This window comes from Callithrix jacchus, chromosome 22 (genome assembly GCF_049354715.1).
Source record: "Callithrix jacchus isolate 240 chromosome 22, calJac240_pri, whole genome shotgun sequence".
Taxonomy (NCBI): domain Eukaryota; kingdom Metazoa; phylum Chordata; class Mammalia; order Primates; family Cebidae; genus Callithrix; species Callithrix jacchus.
The window spans coordinates 31,388,998-31,414,034 of NC_133523.1; the positions used below are offsets into that span (position 1 = coordinate 31,388,998).

General features: G+C 55.9%; 2 protein-coding genes across 11 annotated transcripts in view; both read left to right on the top strand.

Annotated features, from left to right (window-relative positions):
• GRAMD1A (GRAM domain containing 1A) overlaps positions 1-9,313 on the top strand; it is a 40,117-nt gene extending 30,804 nt beyond the window's left edge. For all 9 annotated transcript variants that reach the window (XM_078359035.1, XM_054250271.2, XM_078359036.1 and 6 more), the window contains 8 exons: positions 1,527-1,645; positions 1,727-1,869; positions 4,086-4,189; positions 4,275-4,448; positions 4,535-4,622; positions 5,835-5,942; positions 6,028-6,148; positions 8,894-9,313. In XM_078359035.1, the coding sequence (XP_078215161.1) occupies positions 1,527-1,645; positions 1,727-1,869; positions 4,086-4,189; positions 4,275-4,448; positions 4,535-4,622; positions 5,835-5,942; positions 6,028-6,148; positions 8,894-8,986 (950 nt within the window). In that variant the 3' untranslated portion in view covers positions 8,987-9,313. The remainder of the gene's footprint in view (positions 1-1,526; positions 1,646-1,726; positions 1,870-4,085; positions 4,190-4,274; positions 4,449-4,534; positions 4,623-5,834; positions 5,943-6,027; positions 6,149-8,893) is intronic.
• Positions 9,314-13,361: 4,048 nt separating this feature from the next.
• SCN1B (sodium voltage-gated channel beta subunit 1) lies at positions 13,362-24,129 on the top strand. 2 transcript variants are annotated; one of them, XM_002762007.6, is made up of 6 exons: positions 13,362-13,752; positions 15,397-15,563; positions 16,371-16,611; positions 22,543-22,684; positions 23,306-23,377; positions 23,468-24,129. In XM_002762007.6, exons 1-5 carry the CDS (start codon positions 13,713-13,715, stop codon positions 23,370-23,372), a joined length of 657 nt encoding a protein of 218 aa, XP_002762053.1. In that variant the 5' UTR covers positions 13,362-13,712; the 3' UTR covers positions 23,373-23,377; positions 23,468-24,129. The 2 variants fall into 2 exon arrangements, with proteins under 2 accessions (XP_002762053.1, XP_008985979.1); XM_008987731.5 differs by lacking the exon at positions 13,362-13,752 and adding an exon at positions 14,094-14,187.
• The last annotated feature ends 908 nt before the right edge of the window (positions 24,130-25,037 follow it).

Consider the following 25,037-nt stretch of genomic DNA (forward strand, 5'->3'; position numbering starts at 1 on the left):
AACCCTTCAGCCTCACTCAGCTCTGTGGCTGCCCGTCCCAGCCTCAGGGGACTCCTCCCAGTGTCAGCCCCCCCAGGCTCCTCTGCTCCCACCCCTTCCTTCCTTCCTCAGTTCCTCTTTCAGGTCTTGGTTTTGATTTCCCCTCCTCCTGGCAGCCTTCCCTGACCCTCCTCAGATGGCAGATACCCCCAGACACTCAGCCTCTGCCCTTAATTCACAGCACGCTGGTAGTGTGTGGTCTTCATTTAGATATTCTTGTTGTTCCCAAGAGATGCTGGGTCTCAGGACAGGAGTTCATCTATCCTGGTCTCCCACTGGCCTCTAAACCCTGCACAGGCCTGACAGGGTAGACATGAAGTGTGTGATCATTAGCATATATTTATTTTTGATTCGGGGTCTCGCTGTTGCCCCAGCTGGAGTGCACTGGAGCAATCTTGGGTCACTGTAGCCTCTGCCTCCCAGGTTCAAGCGATTCTCCTGCCTCAGCCTGAAGTCGCTGGGATTACAGGCACCTGCCACCACGCCAGGGTAATATTTGTATTTTTAGTAGAGATGGGGTTTTACCAGGTTGGCCGGACCGGTCTCTATCTCTTGCCTTTAGTGATCCGCCCCCCTTGGCCTCCGGAAGTGCTGGGATTAGAGGTGTGAGCCACCATGCCTGGCTGCCCCAGGGAGCTTTTGATCATGGTGGAAGGCAAAGGGGGAGCGTGTGAGAGAGAGTGGAGGGGAAGTGCCACACACTTAAATGACCAGATCTCAGAAAAACTCACTATCATGAAGACAGCCGCAAACCATGAGGAATCCACCCCCATGATATAAACACCTCCTGCCAGGCTCCACCTCCAACACTGGGGATTACAATTTAACATGAGATTTGGGCAGGGACAAATCACCAAACTATACCAAACTCAGACCCTGTCCTTGGGGTACTGGGGAGCCCTGGAACGTTCTAGGAAGAGAAGAGATAGACTTAGGCTTGGCTTTAACAAGATGCTCCTGGACCAGATGAGGAGACTGAGGTCAGGCACTCAAGGGAAGACTGGGCAGGCAAAAATGGGCTGAACGAGGAGTGAAGCTTGGGAGTTTTGGTGAACACAGGTAACAACCTAGGGGTCTGACTACGGGGTGTCCAGGGCAAGGCCTAGTGCTTCAGTGGGAGCCTGGAGCGCCCCTGAGTGGGGACCTGGGAGATGCAGCAGGTTTGGAGAGATGTTGAGGCCATGTGGTGCTCCGTGGGTTCCAGGGGTCTGGGGACCTTCCAGGGGAAAGTGCTGAGAAGATTGCAGGTCCAATGCTCAGGGCAGAAGCCAGGACGGGTGCAGAGAGAGAAACTGAGGCTGTAGCAATGGATGAGATGGTCCTACCCCAACAGCTAAGGTTTTAGGCTCCTGGAAGAAAGGTGGGGACACAGAGGAGGGGTGGGGATTGGGCCAAGTCCCCAGAGAGATATCCCAGAAGACCGAGTCTCCTGTGGCTTGTGGGCAGAGGACTGGGTTGTGGTCTCATGCTGCTCCTCCCTCTGTCAGATGTGACCCTGAGCCCCTGGAGTGGGGACAGCAAGTGCCACCAGCGCCGGGTGCTGACATATACCATCCCCATCAGCAACCCGCTGGGCCCCAAGAGCGCCTCTGTGGTGGAGACACAGGTGGGCCAGGTGGGATGGCCGGGTAGGTGGGGCAGTTGGGTGGGTGGGGTGGCCCTGACTCCCCCGGCCCTGTCCCTGCAGACGCTGTTCCGGCGCGGCCCCCAGGCTGGCGGGTGTGTGGTGGACTCCGAGGTGCTGACGCAGGGCATCCCCTACCAGGACTACTTCTACACTGCCCACCGCTACTGCATCCTGGGTCTGGCCCGGAACAAGGCGAGGCTCCGGTGAGTGGTGGCTGGCCCCTCCATCCCATGCCCTGGTGGCCCCAGGGCCCCCGTCCACTCCTCAAGTCAGCAGCAGAGCGTTGGTTCCCAGCCTGGTGGAGGAACAGAAGCCTGGGGTTCCTGAGGCCCTTGTGCTCTGAATAGTGGAGGATGGGAAAAGAGTGGCCCTGGGACGGCTCCTCCCATCTCAGAGAGAGTCTGAGCCTCAAGATCACGAGCATACAGCAGCAAAGCCAGGTGATGTCGCCTCTCTCAGGGAGCTCATATTCAAGTGAGGAATTGGACAATAGAGAAATAGGAAAATCTGGCTGGGTGCGGTGGCTGATGCCTATAACCCCAGCACGTTGGAAGGGTGAGGTGGGCAGATCACTTGAGGTCAGAAGTTCAAGACCAGCCTGGCCAACATGGCAAAAACCCATCTTTATTAAAAATAGAAAAATTAACCGAATGTGGTGGCGAGCGTCTGTAGACCCAACTACTCGGGAGGCCGAGGCAGGAGAATTCCTTGAACCTGGGAGGTGGAGGCTACAGTGAGCTGAGATCACACCACTGCACTCCAGCCTGGGCAACAGATGAGACTTCATCTCAAAAAAAAAAAAAAAAAGAGAGAGAGAGAGAAATAACTAGGAAAAGCTGCTACAGAACATCCACTGGCAATTAGGGCTACAGAGAAAAACGAAGAAAACATGGCAGGTTATAGAGGGAGGGGCGTGGAGGCTTTTTCACCTGATACGCTGGTCAGGGAGGGGCCCACTGGGAAAGAAATTTTTTGCCAAGAACTTGAAGGAGATGAGAGCAACTCGTTTGGGACCGCAGGTGCAAAGGCCCTGAGGCAGGGGTGTGGGCAGTGGCTGGGGTGGAGTAAGATGAGGTGAGATTCAAGTGGTGAACCAGGACCTGATGCAGTGGCTCACACCTGTAATCCCAGCACTTTGGGAGGCTGAGGCAGGAGGATCACTTGGGCTCAGGAGTTTGAGAGCAGCCTGGGTAACATAATGAGGCCCTGTTTCTACAAAAAAAATTTTTTTTTTAATTAGCCAGGGCTGAGCGCTGTGGCTCACACCTGTAATCCCAGCACTTTGGGAGGCCAAGGCAGGTGGATCACTTGAGGTCAGGAGTTTGAGACCAGCCTGGCCAACATGGTGAAACCCTGTCTCTACTAAAAATACAAAAATTAGCCGGGTGTGGTGGCGCACGCCTGTAATCCCCACTACTTGGGAGGCTGAGGCATAAGAATCACTTGAACCTGGGAGGCAGAGGTTGCAGTGAGCTGAGATTGTGCCACTGCACTCCAGCCTGGGTGACAGAGTGAGACTCCATCTCAAAACAAAATAAAACAAAAAAATTAACCAGACGGGGGAGGTTGCAGTGAGCCACAATCATGCCATTGCACTTCAGCCTAGGCGACAAAGTAAGATCCTGTCTCAAAAAAAAAAAAAAAGTGACCCAGATGTGGCTCATGGAGAAGACTTTACTTTTATCTGGAGGTACAACTAGGGCAGGGCTCTGAGCCAGGAGGGTACTGACCTGACTCAGGTGGTCCCAGCCTCCCTCTGATCTGGTGGACAGGGACAGGAGCAGGAGGCCAGGGAGGAGGCTGCTGGGACATCCAGGCTGGAGGGGACAGAGGCTGCTGGATCAGGGTGGGACAATGGAGGGGAAAAGTTTAGATTCTGGAGAGATTTTGTAGGTTTAGCCGACAGGATTTGATGAGAGATTGGATGTAGGGGTAAGGGAAAGAAGAGAGCTCAAGGAGTACCCCGAGGCATTTGGCCTGAGTCACTATAACCAGCGATGGAGCTGCCAGTGACCGAGATGGAGGCAGCAGGGAGGAATGGGTCCGGGGAAAGATCAGGTCAGTTTAGGACTGAGCTGTCTCTACTGAGCTGAGCCCATGTGGAGTTGGGGTGCAGCAGCCAGATGGAAGAGGTTCAGGGGCGAGGTCTGGTTAAGAGGTCGTCTGTGAGTGGACAGGGCTCGGGCTGCTGGGAATGTTACCCAGGTAGTGGGCATGGGTGGAGTTGGCTGGCATTTCGGCTGAGTAGGGTGTTGTGTGGGAGATCCAGGGAAGCCATGGGGGGTAGGGAACCCGTCTGTTTTGTCTGAGTGACAAGGGGCCCTCTGAATTATGGGAAGGAAAGAATCCATCTTGGGGGATGAGGAAGCCAAGGCTGGAGTCAGACCCAGACCTCCTTCCCCTGATCTCCCAACTCCAGAGTGTCTTCTGAGATCCGCTACCGAAAGCAGCCGTGGAGCCTGGTGAAGTCGCTCATTGAGAAGAACTCGTGGAGTGGCATTGAAGACTATTTCCATCATCTGGGTAGGGGCAGAAGGCCGGTCGGGGCATGGGTTGGGGGGTGGCTTGGCCAGGTGTGGACATTCAGAGACCCCTCTCTTCTACACAGAGCGAGAGCTTGCCAAGGCTGAGAAGTTGTCACTGGAGGAAGGCGGGAAGGATGCCCGGGGCTTGCTATCTGGTCTGCGGCGGCGGAAGCGGCCCCTGAGCTGGCGGGCTCACGGGGACGGGCCGCAGCACCCAGACCCAGACCCCTGCGCCCGGGCCGGCATGCATACCTCGGGTGCGTTCCACTGGGGCCCGGTCCAGATGGGCAGAGGAACCGGGGTCCTGGACCGGGCCGTCTGACTCCAAGCCGCTCTCCTGCAGGCTCTCTCAGCTCCCGCTTCTCCGAGCCGTCTGTAGACCAGGGCCCCGGAGCAGGCATCCCCAGTGCCCTGGTTCTCATCAGCATTGTGTGAGTAAGAGACAGGAGCAGTGGCCACACAGGCCTGAATCTGCCTCCTGGCTGTGTGACCTTGGGCAAGTGCTTGGGCTCTCTGGGCTCCCTTAGCTTAAGTCGGTGCGTGTGTTTGGTTACAGCAAGGATTAGACGAGGCGATGTTTGGGATGTGTCCGTTTGCCATGGAGAAGCCTTCCCTGCTAGAAGAGCAGAGCCCCGGTGGGGATGGGTGGAGATCAGAGAGCCCTGACTTCATCCAAGGGTCAAGGGGGGCTCTCTGGAGGAGCAGACACACAAAGATTCTGGAATTAAGTGCACAGGGAGAGGCGTGCATAACAAGTGAGGTCGTTGATGCACATCACTCACATCTTCTGTGCCCACCCCTAAGCTGGGCAATGCTGAGGACACAGCAGTGACCTTGAGGGGAAGATAGACCTGACACCAGACCAGAATGATCGGGGCTGGGATGGGGGAGGCATGGGCAGAGGGGTCGGAGCCAGCAGTGGGGAAGCCCTGGGAGGCCAGTGGCGGCTTCCTCCCAGGCCACAGGGGGCAGTCAGGATGGGCATCCTGGGAGAGTAGAGACTGCCTAGGCTGAGAAGGGCATTGGTAGGGAGAACCCACACACCCACCAGCCCAGAGACTTGCAGGAGGGGGCGGGCAGGACACTGGGAGGAAACAGAAGCAGGATCCCAGGGTCTGCTTAACCTGGGAGGTAAGGGTCAGGTCGGCCATGTGCTCAGCCTCTGAACCTCAGCTCTCAGTGCTCATCCAGTGAGAGGGTGTGGTGCGCTCGGCCCAGAGCTGCCCAGAGCGAGGAGGGCTGGGGGTGGCGGGGGCAGGCCAGGTGGCACTCATCTTTCTGTCTCCACTCACTGCTGCTGCTGCAGGATCTGTGTGAGGTAGGGTCCTGAGTCCTCCCCCTGCCCTCCCCTACCTATACCCTACCCCTGCTTCAGCCTCTTCTCCCCACTCCGTGCTCCATTTCTCCTAGGGAGGTGGCCTGGTGTGGGGGTCAAGGGCATGGCCATCAGACAGGCCTGGACTTGAACCCTGGCTTTCCTGCTATGGGCTGTGCATCCCTAGGCATGTCTCTCACCCTCTCTGAGCCTCATTCTCCTCTGCAATGAGGGATAGAGGTGTCCCTACAAGGTGTAGTTGTATTGGGGGTGGCACTTTCGGAGCATCCAGACCCTGGTACTCCTGACCTCTGATCCCTGTCACCAGCCTTATCATCCTCATTGCCCTCAATGTCCTGCTCTTCTACCGCCTCTGGTCCCTGGAGAGGACGGCCCACACCTTTGAGTCCTGGCACAGCCTGGCCCTGGCCAAGGGGTGAGTGGGTAGCCTGGGGAAATGGAGGGGGGCTTGGGCATATCGGGGGAGGCCAAGGCCCCGCTCAGGCCTGGCATCCCCACAGCAAGATCCCCCAGACGGCCACAGAGTGGGCGGAGATCCTGGCGCTGCAGAAGCAGTTCCACAGCGTGGAGGTGCACAAGTGGAGGCAGATCCTGCGGGCCTCCGTGGAGCTCCTGGACGAGGTAGGAGGCGCTGCTTGGGCAGGGCCTGGGGCTGCAGGGCTGCCAGGTCCTCTGCTGAAACCCCACCATGCGTCAGGCACGTCCCCTCTCCGGGTCTCAGTGTCCTCCGCTGTAAAATGAGGAGGCCACTCAGAGCCCCCACCCCACAGCACTGCAGGGCAAAGCAGGGAAGCATGGATGGAAGAAAGCACTGATTGGCTCATCCTGGACAAAAGTCCAGAGGCGTCTCATGTTAGGCACTGCCGGGTCCGGTCACTCGACAGCAGTAAGAGCTGGTCTCTCGCACCAACTATGCCCTGTGCCCATCTCCAGGGTTGGCATCATTGGGGGACACGCTTTTCCCCCAGGGGACCACGGAGCTCACTGTCATTGGCTGCTGGGCTCCTGGGTCCACCCCTACCCATCACAGCAGCCGGGGCAGGCCAGGCATGCTCCCTCTACCCCCTGCCCCCTTCTGGGGTAACTAAGGGGTCACATGGTCTGAAGGGGAGAGACCCTTCAAAGGCCCTGAGGTCTCATCTTCAAAATGGGGTGGACCCAGACACCCAGTGTAGTTCAGGGGCAGCGTCTGCTCAGGCAACCAGCTTCCACTTCCGGTGTGTGACCTCATGCAAGTGACTTCACCATGGTGGCTGTGGCTTCCTTTGTGCATGGGATAATGCTGATGCTGCCTCAAAGACTGTTGTGAGGATGAGACAGGCTGACACTGGGAGTGGTGCCAGGCCTGCAGGAAACACCGATGTGCACTGGCTGTCCTGAGTGTGAGCCTAGCGCCAGGGACAAAGCAGATGCCCAATAAGTGTGATGTCATCACATGGCCATGCCCTCAGGCCCCAGTAGACTCAGGCTGCAGTTGTGGTAGGTCAGAGCAAGTGCTGGGTACTGGGGAAGGTGTCTAGTGGGGAAAGCAGATGGGAAACAAGAGTCTGGAATTGGCTACATTTCCAAGGCCATCAGAGCTGAAGTTGTGGGTGATGGTGAAAATCTCGTCTGGTCAGACCCTTCCATGTCAGGAGGCTCATTCTTAGGGATGTCATTGCCCCCTGAAATCAAGCTCCCAGGGAGAGGCGAGGCTTGCCCTGGAAAGCACTGGGTAGGACTGGATGGGGCATGGATTTCGAAGGCTTAGCCCATCACTCATGGAGAAGGGTGGGCACGGCCCCTCATCCTGTGTTATTTTCTTCTTTTTTTTTTTTTTGAGACGGAGTTTCTGTCCCCAGGCTGGAGTGCAATGGTGTGATCTCAGCTCACTGCAACCCCTGCCCCCTGGGTTCACATGATTCTCCTGCCTCAGCCTCCCCAGTAGCTGGGATTACAGGTGCCCACCACCACGTCCGGCTAATTTTTTTTGTATTTTTTTTAGTAGAGATGGGGTTTCACTATGTTGGCCAGACTGGTCTTGAACTACTGACCTCATCGTCCACCCTCCTTGGCCTCCCGAAGTGTTGGATTACAGGCATGAGCCACCACGCCAGGCCCTTTTATTTTATTCTTTTGAGATAGGATCTCACCTGCCCAGGCTGGAATGCAGTGGCACGGTCATGGTTCAACGCAGCCTCGAACTCCTGGCTCAAGCAATCCTCCTGCCTCAGCCTCCTAAGTAGCTGGGACTATAGGCATGCACCACCACACCTGAACTACTTTTACATTTTTTATAGAGACTGGAGCCTCACCATGTTGGCCAGGCTGATCTCAAACTCCTGGCCTCAGGCAATTCTCCCCCTCGGCCTCCCAAAGTGCTAGGATTGCAGGTGTGAGCCATTGCTCCTGGCCCTGAGTTAAATTTTTATCATTTTCCTCTCTCTCAAATTGCCAAGGATGCAGAGTGGGCATCACAGATTGGTGCTCACAGTAGATGCAGATTGAGCACGTACCTGCCGCTGGGCTATTCTAAGTGTTAAACACGACTGCCTTATCCTCATCGCTGGCCTTTGAGGAAGACGAGCTTGCTAGCCCAGTCTTTTTGAGACAGAATCTCGATCTGTTGCCCAGGCTGATGTGCAGTGGCCTAGTTTTGGCTCACTGCAACCTCTGCCTCCCAGGTTCAAGCGATTCTTGTGCCTCAGCCTCCCAAGTATCTGGGATTACAGGTACCCGCTACTATGTTGGGCTAATTTTTGTATTTTTAGTAGAGACAGGGTTTCACCATGTTGGCCAGGCTTGTCTCAGTCTCCTGACCTCAAGTGATTCACCTCAGCCTACCAAAGTGCTGGGATTACAGACATGAGCCACCACACCCAGCCGTTAATCCAGGTTTTATACATAGGTAGGCAGTATGAGGCATCCAGTGGTATGAGGAGCTCAGGAACTTGCCTGAGGTCACAGAGGAGGTGGTGACAGCTAACACGTGCTGAGCACTTAATGTGCACCAGGTTCTCGGTGCTCTTCAGGACCCTGAAATAATCCTATGGAGCAGATGTGATACAGACCCATATTTCAAATGAAGGGATTTGGCTTAGGGTGGTTACAGGACTTGCCAGAGGTTACCTGAGGTAAGCAGCAGAGCCAGGATTTGAACCCAGGCCATTGGGGTCCCAGGCGCACACTAAGCCCCTTTCCTCTGCTGCCTCTAAGAAGTTAAACTGGGTGCAGCGTGGCTGCGCTTTTCTCACAGGGGGACCTTGGGGTGGGGCGGTATGGCCTCTGGACCGTCTTCAGTTTCTCAACGGCAGGATGGGGGTGGGTGACATCACCCCCCACTACCCTCCAGCTTCAGCCCCGACCCTGCTCATCTCCTCCCTGCAGATGAAGTTCTCGCTGGAAAAGCTTCACCAAGGCATCACAGTCTCAGATCCTCCATTCGATGCCCAGCCCCGGCCCGATGACAGCTTCTCCTGAGGACCCAGGTCACATAGCTGTTCCCCCACGTGGACAGATGGACACACAGAGCCTTGGCGGCCACTGCTGGAACGGTGTGAGCGCCAGGCATCTCCCGCCCACCCCTCCTGACGGCCTGATGGGGACTGCGCAGACGTGGGGGCCACGGAACTGAGATGCACTTTATCCCAGGGAGCTGGCCTGGCCTCGGGCAGGCCCCCCACTAACTTATTTTGCCCGGCCGAGGTTGTGGGGGGCGCCTCCTGGGGTGCACAATTCCCTCAGCTCTGGGTTTAATGTATTATATTTATTTGGGGCCAACAGTTCCCCAATAAAGGGTCAGAAGTGGCTGTGGCTGTGCCTGTGGGGCCCTGGGGGTGGGTGGGAGCCTCCTGTGGCACTCAGATCCTACTGTGGTGGGGAGGGGACCTCTGTCTGTTACCTGGGGCCATAGTCACTGAAACGATCTGGAATTCCCCCAGCATCGTACACAAGCTTTACATCATCTGAGGTCAGCGCAGGAACTCCGAGGACAGTCTGGTGGCCAGAGTTCAAATTCTGTTTCCTAGCAGTCATGTCACTGCAGCGGGTCAACCCTCCAGAGCTTCAGCATCCTTTGCTGTATGATGGGTGGAATTACAGCACCCGTCTCAGGGTTATTAGAAGGGAGTGGTTCTCAATCTTGAGCTGCATTTGAATCTACTGGAGGGCTTGGTGCAAAACAGACTGTGGGGCTCCTCCCTCCAAATTTCTGGTTCAGTATGCCTGGGGCAGGGCTAGGATTCTGCCTTTATAACAAGTTACCAGAAGATGCTTATGGTGCCATCTCAGACCACATTTTGTTTTTGAGATGGAGTTTCGCTCTTGTTGCCCAGGCTGGAGTGCAATGGTGCGATCTCAGCTCACTGCAACGTCCATATCCTGGGTTCAAGCAATTCTTCTACTTCAGCCTCCCCAGTAGCTGGGATTACAGGCATGCTCCACCACGTCCAGCTAATTTTATATTTTTAGTAGAGATGGGGTTTCTCCATGTTGGTCAGGCTGGTCTTGAACTCCTGATCTCAGGTGATCCACCTACCTCGGCCTCCGAAAGTGCTGGGATTACAGGCGTGAGCCAACGTGCCTGGCCCTGTTTGTGTTAAGTTAGGGTTTCTCTGTCATCCAGGCTGCAGTGCAGTGGCACAAACATAGCTTACAGCGGCCTCAACCTCCTGTGCTCAAGCCATCCACCCCCCTCAGCCTTCTGAGTAGCTGGGACTACAGGTGCAAGCCACCATGCCCGGCTAATTTTTAATTTCTTTTTAGAGATGGGATCTCCACTATGTTGCCGAGACTGGTCTCGAACTCTTGGCCTCAGGCGATCCTCCCTCCTCAGCTTCCCACAGTGTTGGGGTTACAGGCATGAGCCACCACCGCACCCGGCCCCAGACCACACTTTGAGAACCACTATTATAGATTCAAGGAGTTCATAAATGTGGCTACTTAGAACAGGGCCTGGCACAGATGGAATGGAGTAAGTTTTCAATAAATGTTATGCTTATTGCATAAAAATAGAGGGAAAAAGTAACTCATGTAGCGAGTACCAAGTAATGTACGTACCAGCTCTTTGCCAAGATCTGATGTTCATTTTATTCTCACAGTAACTCCACGAGGTAGAGACAAAAGATGTACATGCCGAGGCTACCCAACAGGGAGGCGGACTCCAGGCCTGGCTCCCGGAGTCTCCACATTTAGATTCAAGGTCCTAACCCCCTCAGGACCCCACCACAGCCCATTCAGGCTGAGGTGGGTTGGATCCCTATTTTACAGATGAGGAAATAAATGAGCTTGGAGGCAAAGTCCCTGGTCCAGGTAGAACCCAGGTCCACCTCACTCAAACCTTGTCCTGGTTCCAGAATGAGTGTGTGGGATAAAGAGACACCTCTGACATGTCACACCCCCGGCTATAAGATTCATCCTAACTGATGGCTTGGGGCAGGGGACTGGAGGGGGATTGGAGGAGTGGCATAGGAGGCAGAGCCAGCAACTCCCACTCTCTAGCTGTGTGATCATGGCAAGGTACCCACGCCAAGCCTCAGTTTTCTATATCTGTAACATGGGTATAATAATAATATCACCTATAGGAAGAATTAAATGAGCTAATGTTAGTAAAGTGCTTTGAATGCTTAGAAGCACCAAGCCCATACATAGTCGGTGCTCATGAACATCAGTTTGTAAGGCTGTGAGGTGCTTCCTGTCCAGTACTGAGGCCTGTCCTCACTGTGCCTTCACCTACCATCCCCCACCAGAGGAAGGGCTGGGAACAGCAAGAGGGTTATTTTCTGCAGGGGAATTTCACAACTCAGGAGGTGCTGGCATAAAGGTCTAGACCACAGAGGTGTCTGGTGTCCCTGGCTCCCTGCCCCTCTGCCATGGTCCTGCCTCACACCCTGGCTCTTCTTGCCTGGCAAGGCTGGGCCAGGGAGACTCTGGGACCATACCCCACCCAGAATTGGAGGCTAGGACCTGGGTATTGACCCTTCAACCAAGAGTCTCACTCCAAGCCTGGTCCTGACAGCCCAGAACTCCCACCTCCATTCTCTGCATTTCACAGAACCTACTGGTAGGACAGGCCACTCTCCCCTGCTGGAGCAGGATTCCAGATGCATCCTAGGCCAGCTACATGACTCTGGGCAAGGGAGCAGCCCTCTCCCAGGCTCAGCTTTTTCATCTGTAAAATGGGGATAATAGAACTTGCTGAAGGTTTGAGGCAGTACAAGTGGGTTCAGTGAATCCCAAGGGCTTAGTAGACATTGGTATTCATTTATTCATTTGACAAATATGGATTGAGTATCTGCAATGTGCCAGGAACAGTTCAAGGTGCAAGAGTCATGGTGGTGGACAGGACAGTGTCCTCATCTTGAGGAATCTCTCTTTTTTTTTTGAGACAGAATCTCCCTCAGTCACCAGGCTGGAATACAGTGGCTCGATCTCAGCTCACTGCAACCTCCGCCTCCCGGGTTCAAGCGATTCTCCTTCCTCAGCCTCCTGAGTCTGGGATTACAGGTGCCCGCCACCACTCCCAGCTAATTCTTCTGTATTTTTAGTAGAGGTGGGATTTCACCTTGTCGGCTAGACTGGTCTGGAACTCCTGACCTCAGGTGATCTGCCTGCCTCTGTGTCCCAAAGTGCTGGGATTACAGGCATAAGCCACTGCACCTGGCCTACATTGAGGATCTTGTATTCCTAGGCTGGAGGGACAGGGGATGAACTAAGGCCATAAAGGAAGAACATGGCCAGGTGTGGTGGCTCACACCTGTAATCCCAGCACTTTGGAAGGCCGAGGCAGGAGGATCACTTGAGGCCAGGTGTTGAGGCCAACATGGTGAAACCCTGTCTCTACTAAAAAAAATTAGCCAGGTGTGGTGGTGCACGCCTGTACTCCCAGCTACTAGGGAGATTGAGGTGGGAGAGTCGCATTAACTCGGGAGTCGGAGGTTGCAGTGAGCCAAGATCCTGCCACTGCACTCCAGCATAGGCGACAGAGTGAGACTCCCATCTCAAAAAAATAAACAGGAAGAACATAATGTCAGGTAGTGAGGGTGCTGTGAAAAAACACTCAAGAGTAAAGGAGGTCAAGTTAGGAGCTTGGGAGGCAGTTTACCTGAAGGGACACGGAAGACCTGACGAAGGTGACATTGGAGCCATGGAGGCAGAGGGAAAGTGGCGGGTCCGAGAGGAGAGCGGGGCCAAGGCCCGAGGTAGGAATGGGTCCTCTGTGTTGGGAACAGCAGGAGGGCCTGGACAGCCAGAGTGGAGGGGGAGTAGAGACGGGTAGGTGGTATCAGGGACATAAAGGGGTGCAGGGGATCATGAAGGGGTCCTCCTCCTGAAACAGCACCTCCAGATCCCCCGGCCGCTTCTCTCCAGGGTTCCCCGCCTGCTTGGGTGAGGTCTGGATTGTATCTGCAGTCCTAGTCAGACAGTCCCCCACCCTCCTCTAATGCCTACATGGGGTCCCTGCACAGTGACTCCCGGGCCAGGATATCAGGAGAGGAGAGATCACGTGGAGGTTCGCTCCCTCCAACTCCTGAGGATGACCTCCGTCATTTGAAGTCGGAAACTCGGCCCCCAAACTGCGCTCCAAGTCCTCCTGTGACTCTGGGGGTGACCTTTCCCAGACTCTCTGGGAAGGTGGGGGTGGTCCCCAGAGCCCAGCGGGGCCGGAGAGACCCGGACCACCTGTCCCGTTCCCAGAAGTCGCGATCCCTACGCCACCCGGAGAGGCCGGTGCAGCGGGAGCCTCCCGGGCCGCTGCGGCAAAGGCTGGGCGGCCGCGCCCTCCCCCCGCGGTGATTCATCCCGCCCCCTCCCTCTCCTCCCTCCTCCCTCCCTAGGCCGCGGCCGCCGCCGCTGCAGTGCGCAGGAGACCGCGGTCCGCGCCCGAGCGCGCCCGAGCCGGAGCGGGACCGGGGTCGGTGCACCTGGCGGATGCGCCCGGCTGCGCGCGCCGGCGCAGCAGCCCGAGCAGCGACCGCCGCCTGCGCGGCGGGGATGCCCGGACGCCGGGTCCCGGGGCTGGGCCCCCGGCGGTAACCGGAGCGGGGGGGCCGCGCCCCCCCTCCTCCCCCTTCGCGGGTCCCAGAGCCGCAGCTGCTGCGCCCGCGCGCTCCCGGGGACATTCTAACCGCCGCTGGGTCCCGCCGCCTCTCGCCCCGCTATTAATACCGGCGGCCCGGGAGGGGGGCGCAGCGCGCGCGGGGCAGCCATGGGGAGGCTGCTGGCCTTCGTGGTCGGCGCGGCACTGGGTGAGTGCGCTGTGGTGCCTGCGGCCGGGGGCACCGCGGGGGCGCTGGCGGGAGGCGGGAGTGGCGCTCGGGACGCCGGGCGGCCGCTCGAGGGCCGCCCCGGCCCATCCCCGGACCCCGCCAAGTCCGCTTCAGAAGTTGTGCGCGCGGGAGCGGGGCTTGGGGAGGGCGGTGGAGGTGCCGGTGGGCTCCAGCGGGTGGGGGCCGAGCTGGCACAGCCTTTCGGCTGCAGGCGCTCAGCCGGGGGCGAGGAAACGCGGAGTCAGCTGCTCCTGGAGCCCCGCAGGCTGCAATGTGACACCCACAGCCGCGGGAGGGGGGGTGGGGGGAAGGCGGCGCCCGAGACTGGGACAGGAGGGACGGAGGGACAGGGAGAGATGGAGACGGGAGAGAGGGGGCGAGAGACAGAGAAGGACTCGGAGTGCACCTGAGGAGGTCCGCTGGGAGGCTGGGGACATGGGGGTCAAGGGGGACACGGAGACTGAAAGAGGGATATTGGAGAAAGAGAGAGTTAAGAGACTGAGCGGGTGGAGAAAGGGAAACTTGAGAGAGGCAGAAGGAGATGGAGAGAAGAGAGAGGGAGATGGAGGTGCCCTGAACGCCGAGAGAGAATCTGGCATGGAGTTTGAAAAGGGAGAGACGTGAAAAAGTGGAAGGATACCAGGAGAGGTCTCTTTCTGAACCCAGAGAGTGGACACAAAGTGGAGGGACCTTCAGAGAGACCCCTGAGAGGGACAAAGATGGGAGAGACTGAGACAGAAGCCCTCGGGGAATCTGAAAGGGCAAGGGAGGGGGATGGATGAGAATTCCTGAGGATCAGGAGACAAGGACAGCATGGGGCTGGAGCAGAAGAGACAGGTTATCCACAGAGTGCTGGGAGGCAGGAAGGAGGTGCCAGGGAAGAGTGTGAAGGGGAAATTTAAACACTGGAATTCAGTGGGGCACAAAGGCCCTGGTGCAGGAGAGAGATCAGGAAAGAGCTTTGAAGAGTGGATGGGGTTGGGGTGGGAAGAGCTCTAGAAGCAGGAAGCCTGGGAAAGAGGGGTGACAGAGGCAGGAGAGGCTGGGGAGGGGATGGCTCACACAGGGGCTTGTGGGGCTGGGGAGTGGAGCTGAGAGTGGGTCAGCCGGGTTCCAGTGCCCACCTCCCCACAATCCCCCAGATCTTTTCTCTCAACCCATTTCTCCTGGGGCTAGCTGGCTTTGAATGTAGTGGTGGAAATGACTGCCACCTTGAACTTCTAACTTAGCTGGAATTCTCATTCTACCGCCTGGATGCTTGGGTACCTCCAGCAAGGGACTTTCTGAGGAAGGGGCACTCGGGTAGCAAAAAGTCTGAGTTACTAGTGATGTTGACAGTCCAACTTATGGGGCCTCTCAAGGGCCAGGCCCTACCTAATGTATGAAAATGGGCCCAGCCCCTGCTGGAAGCAAAGAGGACCATTTCTTTCAACAAGAGAGAGGGAAACTGAGACTCAGAGATGAATGACTTGCTGAGGTCACCTAGTGAGTGACAGGGCTCAGCCTGGCATCCAGTCCTGTCTGCTTGTCATCACTGAGGGGAGAAGAGATAGTTTCTGAGGGGTCTGGCATCGTTTAGGGCAATGGGTGCCTCTACCCGACCTGAGCTTGCTGTCCCCACAGTGTCCTCAGCCTGGGGGGGCTGCGTGGAGGTGGACTCGGAGACCGAGGCCGTGTATGGGATGACCTTCAAAATTCTGTGCATCTCCTGCAAGCGCCGCAGCGAGACCACCGCTGAAACCTTCACCGAGTGGACCTTCCGCCAGAAGGGCACTGAGGAGTTTGTCAAGGTGTGCGGGGGACGGGTGCAGGTGTGGGAGGGCAGGGGTCCATGGGTGGGAGGTGGTGGGGCTGGATCTCAGGGAGGGGGCTTGCTTGCTTGTTTGTTTTAATAATATGCTGTGATTGATGACCTGGATTCAGATTCTGGCTCTACCAGTGGCCAGCTGGTGACCTTGGCCAAGCCAGTGAGCCTCTCTGAAAGTCAGTTGCCTCCTCTGTAAAGACGGGGTGTTGGTGGTCTCTAGCCCGTAGGTTTGTATGGGAATTGAATGCGTTAACGCACCTGGCACATGGTTGGCATGAAATAAATGCCAATGGACTTATTTGGCACCAGCAAATAATGTCTCGGATAGTCGTTACAGAGGAAGGCAGAACCTTTTTTTTAACCTCCTTTAAATTACCTGTGTATTTTGCATTTTTGGGGGAGGAAACCATACACTTAGGATGTGCTAGAGAGTTGGGGTCTGAAGCCGCTGGGATCAGGCTGCCTGTCCCTGCTGGAGGAGTGTGTCTGGTGGCTGAGAAAGAGCTGCAAAGAATGATGGTCCAGAGGCCAGATGGGGCTTGGGAGGACAACTGAGGAATGTGTGTGTGCGCCTGTGCATCTCAGGGCTAGAGGCAAAATCAGGGTCTGGTTGGCTCCCGGCGTGATTCTAGCCCCCTGCCCCTGTGTTCTCCCTGCCTGAGGTCAAGGCATCTGAGCCCATGTGTGTGCCATCTGTGTCTATGGGTGTCAGGGCAGGAGACAGAGTCAGGGTCAGGTGAGGGAAGAGAGGCCCAGGCAGTGACACCTCCCACTCCCTGGCTACCCCCAGATCCTGCGCTATGAGAACGAGGTGTTGCAGCTGGAGGAGGATGAGCGCTTTGAGGGCCGCGTGGTGTGGAACGGCAGCCGGGGCACCAAGGACCTGCAGGACCTGTCCATCTTCATCACCAATGTCACCTACAACCACTCGGGTGACTACGAGTGCCACGTCTACCGCCTGCTCTTCTTTGAGAACTACGAGCACAACACCAGCGTCGTCAAGAAGATCCACATTGAGGTAGTGGACAAAGGTGAGTCGGGCGCTGCCTGTCCCTTCACTGTCACCCACCGGCAAGCCAGATGGAGGGACAGATGGCAGGTAGCGGACAGGACAGGCTGGCTTTGTGCCTGACCAGCCAACAACCCACAGCAATGGGCTGGAGGGGGAGGGGAGAAGCCTCTGCGGCCCACTGCAGCTCTGGCTTCTGTTTCCCTCCAGCCCACGGAGAGGTCAAAGCACGCCTCTCCCCACAGACGCTCTGGGTGCAGAACCCAGCTCTGTCACCTGTGCTGAGTGACCTCTGGCAGGTGCCTTTTGTCTCTGAGCCAAAGGATTGTCCCAGGCTCGCCCAGGATAATAATCCCATGTGCTTCTTGGGGTGTGGTTTGAGTCATTCTTCCATCATGGGGGCCATGAGGATTGAGCAGCTGCAGGCACATCATCGGCTTCCAGCAGAGCCTGGCACATGGCGGCTAGGGTGGCAGTTCTTACTGTTTGAGTAGCTCAGCCCTGCTGCCCTCTGTCGTGATGAAGCAGGAGAGCATGCCACCTTGAGCAGAGCTGCGCACCTCCCTCTGCTCTCCTGCCACTGGGCAGTCACACTAGCCTGCAGAGTTTCACTCAGCCTCTCTGGGGCGGGCCTAGGGGCCCTTTCTAAAGCTCTCAGGTGAGGCAGTGCAGGGCCACAGGTGTGGGGCCCATGCTCTGAGCAGCAAGGGTCTACACAACATTTTTGAACATCTCATCATTTTGCCTCAGCCACCTGAACCCCTCCTTTGAGGGAGGTCTGCCCCTTCTCTGAACCATCTTCTGCTCTGCATCAATTACAATTGTCTCCCCTGTGGCCTCTGGCTGAGAGTCGGGGAGAAAGCCTTGGCTTTGAACCAGCTACAAGCTGTGGCAGAAAGGTCTCTTGGGGTCACAGCACACGCATCCTCATGGGCAATACACATCGCCCATCCTTTTCATGACACAGGTGCCGGCCTCAGTGCCTTACACGGAGTCCCTTAGTGAATCCTTCCCCGATCCTGTAGGGTAGGGGCTCTTCCTATCTCCATTTTACAGATGAGAAAACTGAGGCCCAGGGAGGGAAAGTTATATGGTCAAGATCACATGATTGGGAGCTGGACGTGAACCCAGAGAAGCTTGGGTGACTGCATCTCTATTCGTGGCCATGATTCACTGTATGGTTATCAGCCAGAGCCTGTGGGTCTCTTTTTATAATTAGCATTTTTACATTTATTGTCAAAGTGGTGTAGCAGAATGCAATTCAGCAGGCATGTCTGAGCCACTCTGGCATTCGTCACGATGCTGGGCAGGGGAGTGGGGGTCAGCTGCGGACATGGATGATGGTGCCCCACCCGCAGAGTTGCTGTGACAAAGATGCCCCCAGTACTGGGGCTTAACAAAACCTGTGTTATTGCTCTTGCTGATCTGCAGAGGTGAGACAGGGAGAGGGTGGGAGGCTTCAGGGCGCTGTTCAGCCACCCAACCCAGGTTCGTTCCATCTTGTTGCTTGGCACTTGGCCAGGGTGCTGTGTCCTCTGGACACTGTGACCCAGTAGTGCCTCTCTATTTTTTATTTTAACTTTAATTTTTTGAGATGGAGTCTGGCTCTTTTTGCCCAGGCTGGAGTGCAATGGTGTGATCTCGGCTCACTTGCATCCTCTGCCTCCTGGGTTCAAGTGATTCTCCTGCTTCAGCCTCCTGAGTAGCTGGGATTACAGATGTCCGCCACCACACCAGGCTAATTTTTGTATTTTTAGTAGAGATGGGGTTTCAGCACACTGGCCAGGCTGGTCTTGAACTCCTGACCTCAGGTGATGATCCACCTCCCTCGGTCTGCCAAAGTGCTGGGATTACAGGTGTGAGCCACTGTGCCTGACCTGAGCCTCTCTTTTTTAGGATTGTCCACTGTATCATGCGACCTCCCAGAGCCCGTGTTTTCACCAGTGTTTACCATCGTCTGCAGTTACTTATGTTGGGCCCTGCAGAGTTTGCGTTTTCTGCACTGGTCACCCAATTCTAGTGTTTTTTTATCTGCCATACGGTAGTACTGCCTTGTAAACATTACCCGCTATAGTATAGTATTTTATATTACCCACTATAGTATATTTTATAATATACTTTTGTAATATCATCAAACATACAACAGTTTTTTGGTTTTTGTTAAAGAGAGACAGAATCTCACTCTGTTACCCAGGCTGACATACTGTGGCATGATCATAGCCCACGGTAGCCTCGAACTTTCGAAATCCAGCGATCTCCTGTTTAAGCCTCCCAAGTAGCTGAGACTACAGGTGTGAGCCACTGTGCCTGGCTAATTATTTTTTTTCTTTTGTAGAGACTGGATCTTGCTATGTTGCCCAGGATGGTCTCGAACTCCTGGCCTCAAACAATCTTCCCACCTTAGCTGCCCTAAGTGCTGGGATTACAGGCGTGAGCCTCCGTACCTGGTCTACAGTACTTTTATCATAATCCATTATACTAGAGTATTTTTAACATTCCCCACCATTCTCTGTATATTATTTTAAAAATTAATCCTATTACAGCATTTGAAAATATTCCATCTATACTATACTATATTCTTCATTACCCCTGATACTACAGTATTTTTGTTTTTGAGACAGAGTCACTCAGTCACCCAGGCTAGAGTGCAGTGGTGGTCCTCCGCTCATTGCAACCTCTGCCTTCTGGGTTCAAGTGATTCTCCTGCCTCAGCCTCCTGAGTAGCTGGGATTACAGGTGCGTACATCACAGCTGGCTAATTTTTGTATTTTTAGTAGATACGGGGTTTCACTATGATGACCAGGCTGATCTTGAACTCCTGACCTCATAATCCACTTGCCTTGGCCTCCTAAAGTGCTGGGATTACAGGCATGAGCCACAATGCCTGGCCCGATACTACAGTATTTTTAACATTTTGACTCACTGCACTACAGTATTTTTATTACCTACAATATATATTATTGTATTTGTCAGCACTCGCTGCCATTCCTTATTTATTTATTTTGAGATGGAGTGCCCAGGCAGGCTGGAGTGCAGTGGCACAATCTCGACCCACTGCACCTCCCGGATTCAAGTGATTCTCCTGCCTCAGCCTCCCAAGTAACTGGGATTACAGGTGCACGCCACCATGCCCAGCTAGTTTTTGTATTTTTAGCAGAGACAGGGTTTACCCTGTTGGCCCGGCTGGTCTCGAACTCCTGACCTCAGGTGATCCACCTGCCTCAGCCTCCTAAAGTGCTGGGATTACAGGCATGAGCTACCATGCCCAGCCTATTATTATTATTTTGAGTCAGAGTCTCACTCTGTCACCCAGGCTGGAGTGCAGTGGCATGATCTTGACTCACTGTAGCCTCCACCTCCTGGGTTCAAGCAGTTCTCCTGTCTCAGCCTCCAAAGTAGCTGGGATTACAGGCATGTGCCACCACGCCCAGCTAATTCTTTTGTTCTGTTTTTTTTTTTTTTTAGACGGAGTTTCGCTCTTGTTACCCAGGCTGGAGTGCAATGGTGCAATCTCGGCTCACTGCAACCTCCGCCTCCTGGGTTCAAACAATTCTCCCACCTCAGCCTCCTGAGTAGCTGGGATTACAGGCACGCGCCACCACGTCCAGCTAAGTTTTGTATTTTTAGTAGAGATGGGGTTTCACCATGTTGACCAGGATGGTCTCGATCTTTTGACCTTGTGATCCACCTGCCTCAGCCTCCCAAAGTGCTGGGATTACAGGCGTGAGCCACCGTGCTCGGCCTCTTTTGTTCTTTTAATAGAGACAGGGTTTCGCTATGTAGACCAGGCTGGTCTCGAAATCCTGGCTTCCAGTGGTCCACCCACCTCAGCCTCTCCCTGTGCTGGGATGACACATGTGAGCCACCACACCAAACTTTTTATTATTTTCATCCGCAATCTTGCTGCAGTTTCAGTATTGGCCATCAACCTATATTACCTCCTGGTAATGACCCCTGAGGAATTAGCCATTTCATTTCCATAGGAGGAGGGGACAGGTCATGGTGGTAAGAACCTCACTGACCTGGGAGAGGTGGCAAAGCTACTGGGAAGCTGCTGGGGGTGGCCCACCTATGGTAGGAGCAGGCAGATGGGGACCCACGGGGACAGTAATCCTATTTTGGACACACACAGCCTGAGTGGAAAATGCCTGAGGCACAGCAGCGTCTGAGGCGGGTGAGAAATCTGGCCTGCAGAGTCATGGCTGGCCTTCAGATCTGCAGGCTGCCTGTGGCATGCCGTGTTACCTAAATCCGTTTGGGCCCTGAGTTCCAGGAGCAGGGGCAAGAATTCCGATAACGGGGCTTTATCCAGTGTGCATCCAGCTCAGAGTGGTTTCTGAGGCCAGTTGCTGTGGGCAGCCAGGATGCATTTGTCCTTGAGGTTTTCCAGGGCATCAAGGCGATGTTTGGATAAAGAATTCAGCACAGCAGGCGCCCACTACATGAGATGCTAATAACGTCTGCGGAGGCCGGGCACAGTGCACTTTGGGAGGCCAAGGTGGGAAGACTGCTTGAGGCCAGGAGTTCAAGACCAGCCTGGGCAACACAGTGAGACCTCATCTCCACCAAAAAAAAAAAAAAAAAAAAAAAAAAAGAAAAGAAAAAAGTAGAAAATTCACTGGGCCTGGCAGTGCATACTTGTAGTCCCAGTTACTCGGGAGGCTGAGGCATGAGGATTGCTTGAGCTCAGGAGTTCCCAGCAGCAGTGAGCTGTGACTGCACCACTGCATTCCAGCTTGAGCAATCAAGCAAGACCCTGTCTCTTGAGAAAAGTAAAGAAGTCTGTTGAAAAGAATGAAGGAAGGAAGGAAGGAAGGAAGGAAGGAAGGAAGGAAGGAAGGAAGAAATGAGAAGGGAACCCTGTCCCGGCTCCTCCTACAGGAAAGCTGGGGCAGGGAAGGCGGGGGGAACATCCAGCCCTACTCCCTCCCTCACTCTGGCCCAGAAAGCCCTGGTGCCATCTGTACAGGGAGGAGCCACAGAAAGTGTCCCACTCACAGCAGAGGGAGGCCATGTGAGGACAGCAGGGAAAATGGGATCTCAGCCATCCGGGAGGGGGCCAGAGAAGTGGGATGGACACCTAGGAAATCCAGCCGAGGACGACGCAGTGGCTTCTGACTCTGGTCCCCTGGCTGAGTGCGTTCCCTTTACAGTTTAAATTTAGGCTCAAGGAGAAGAAGTTGGCAATTGGCAGGGCCATGCGGTAGAGAGGATGTGGGGTTTCCAGAAAATCGCCAACACTTGGGCAGTGCTGGCTGTGTGCTCATCCAAGCATGTTACGGACTTTAACTCATTTCCTCTCCCAGCATCCCCCTCAAGAGGGTCTGAGTATTCCCATCTCCATTTTACAGAGGCTCAGAAAGGTGCTGTCATTTGCCTGAGGCCACACAGCTAGTAAGAAGCAGAGTCAGGATTTGAACCCTGGCAGTCTGGTCCCAGAGCCCAGGCTTTTGACCATTAGGCAATACTGCCCCAGTTATAACAACAATAATAATATGAATAAAAATGAACCTTTATCGAGTGCTATTTATAGATCAAGCTCTCTTCTAAGGATTTTTAAAGCATATTTAATTCTCGCAGCACTCCGATGAAGGAGGCATTTTAAGTATCAACATTTTACAGTTGAAGAAACAGAGGCCCAGAGAGATTGAGCCACTTGTCTAAGGTCACACAGCTGACTAGTGGCAGAGCCAGCCTTTGAACCTCAGCTTTCTGGTTGCAGAGCTTCGGCTTTTAGGCCTTGAATGATGCAGATGTGCCCTTGAGTTACACAGGGAGGCAGGTTGAGGGTGACCCCCACCAGGCCTACCCAAGGCTGGGTATTCATAATCACAGCACACACACCAGGCCCAGGGAGGCCGAGCAACTTGCCCAAGCTCACACAGCAAGCTTACCCCACACCCGGGCTGTCATGCAGCCTGGGCTACCCCTTAACGCTGCCTGGCCACTGCAGCCAACAGAGACATGGCGTCCATCGTGTCTGAGATCATGATGTATGTGCTCATCGTCGTGCTGACCATATGGCTTGTGGCAGAGATGGTTTACTGCTATAAGAAGATCGCTGCTGCCACGGAGACTGCTGCACAAGAGAACGCGTGAGTGGGGTGACTGGGAGGCAGGACGGCACCCAGGGCATCACCATACCTACCAGAGAAGAGCACGGGGAGCCAGGCTCGGGGGTGGGGAGCGACCCAGGGCGCATTCTCTCAGTACTTGCAGAGAGAAGTGCTTTCTTTTTCGCTCTTGTTACCCAGGCTGGAGTGCAATGGCACGATCTCGGCTCACCGCAACCTCCGTCTCCTGGGTTCAGGCAATTCTCCAGACTCAGCCTCCTGAGTAGCTGGGATTACAGGCACGCACCACCATGCCCAGCTGATTTTTTGTATTTTCAGTAGAGACGGGGTTTCACCATGTTGACCAGGATGGTCTGGATCTCTTGACCTCGTGATCCACCTGCCTCGGCCTCCCAAAGTCCTTGCTGGGATTACAGGCGTGAGCCATCCCGCCTGGCAAGAGAGGAGTGCTTTCTGTCAGACATGGGATAGGGGATGTCGGGCCCAGCCCCTTCCTCCCTCAAACTCAAGAGCCCACCATAGGCCCCTCCACTCTCTAAGGAGCCCTGTGTACCCCGGGCAGAGACCACTACCCTCCCTGTCCCCTGGGGGGTGGGTCAGTCTGATGATGGGGTCACTGTACACCTGGCCTTTCCCCCACAGCTCGGAATACCTGGCCATCACCTCCGAAAGCAAAGAGAACTGCACGGGTGTCCAGGTGGCCGAATAGCCCCGGTAAGGCGGATGGGTGGGCAGTGGGCCCGGAGATTGGGAGGGGTGGAAGTCCTCCAGGTCCCTAATTCCCCATCTCTCGCACCCCTTCAGGTCCTGGGTCCCTCCTCAAGGAAGAGCCAGCCCTAATGGGGACTCACCAGACACCGCCTGCCCCCATTTGGGGTGGGGTGGCCGCTTCTGGGCCTCCGAAAGCCTCAGAGTCCTGCCGACAGAGCCGCCGGGGAGGGAGCGGGCAGGGGGCTTGGCTCGCACCCCCACCTTCGCCTCCTCCAGCTCCTGCCCCCCGGCTGCGCACCGCCATGCATGATGGGTAAAGCAATATTGCCGCTGCCCCCACCCTGCTTCTGCTGCCTGTTTGGGGAGGGGGGCGGTGAGGTGGGGGCAGCGGCCCCGCACCCCTCCTCCTTGCTGATTTGCACACATTGGCCGCTTCAGACACGCACTTCTGGGGCCAGCCCCTCCCCGCCTCCTCCCTGCCCGGGGGCAGGGGTCGCGATGATGGGCTGGAGCAGTTTGGGGCAAGGGGTTCTGGGGCCCACTCCGACTCTCCTTCCCCAGCATCATTTCCCCTCCCGCTTCCTCCGGCTGGACCTGGGGTCCCCGTCCCCGTCCCCGTGATGCACTCCTGCCCCGGCCCAACCTCGCCCTCTCTCACCAGCCTTGAACTGTGGCCACCTAGAAAGGGGCCCATTCAGCCTCGTCTCTCTTTACAGAAGTAGTTTTGTTCATGAAATAAAGACTCTTGGACTTGATGCAAAGTTTTGATTGTGAGCCCCGTCACCTTCCCACGTTACTGTCCCCGAATCCTAGGGCCGGCTTTCCAGGGTCCCTGCCTGTGGGCCACAGGTGAAGCCACTTAGTGCCTGATCTGTGTCGGGCTTGGGTTAGAGGAGCCATTCGCTCAGGGGGGACGAAGAGGGGTGAGGGAGAGTGGGATGGAGCCAGGAAGGGAGGGGGTGCCGTGGAGGGAAGAGAGGGGAGGCTCAGGCTGGCGTGCAGGGCTTTCGCGGGGTGTGCGGTGTGCCCAGCAGTGTGGGTCTCTGGAGAGTTGGGCGCTGGGGAGGAGAGGGAAGGAGAGCCGGGTACGGATGGAGACTCAGAGGAAGCCAGGCTAAGTCAGCGTGTCTCCGTGAGGGCCCTGGGCTGAGTGGAGGAAATGGGAGCGGTGAGGGTGGGTTTGGCTGGGCACAGCGGGCACCTGTGGGTGAGCGGGTGGGGCCGGTGGTGCGGGCGGCCTATCTGGGGCAAGCCGCCGAGGCCGACTGTGTCCGGCGTGTGGCGGAGGGGGCAGGTGTCTGACGGTGACCCTGCGCGTCTGGTGTTTGCCTGGCCCTGGGTCTGACGTGGACCGCGCCTGGCTGCTGGCGGGACAGTGTGTTATCTGCCCGCGGACGCTTCCGGCCACTCGGCCTGGGCCTCTGCCCTCAGCGCTGTGTTTTCCGGGCCAAGCCCCCCATCCCCCCTATCTAGTGCTAGGACTTTCTGGCTCCAGAGGTCACCGCGGCCGGGCGGAGGCTGCCAAAGCAAACCAGCCCCGTGACTTGTAGGAAGGCCATGGGGGAGGGGCCGGGGGAGGATGAGTGGGGCAGGTGGGAGGGGCCGGGGCTGGGGTCGGTCCGGGAATTGGGCAGGGGTGTAGGAAGTGGCGGGCTCAGCCTGG

Excerpts from the sequence above, each read along its gene's own strand:
- SCN1B (XM_002762007.6), top strand. The coding sequence starts at position 13,713 with ATGGGGAGGCTGCTGGCCTTCGTGGTCGGCGCGGCACTGG. Across the intron at positions 13,753-15,396 it reads CGTGGTCGGCGCGGCACTGG|TGTCCTCAGCCTGGGGGGGC; the intron begins GTGAGTGCGCTG and ends CTGTCCCCACAG. Across the intron at positions 16,612-22,542 it reads CATTGAGGTAGTGGACAAAG|CCAACAGAGACATGGCGTCC; the intron begins GTGAGTCGGGCG and ends TGGCCACTGCAG.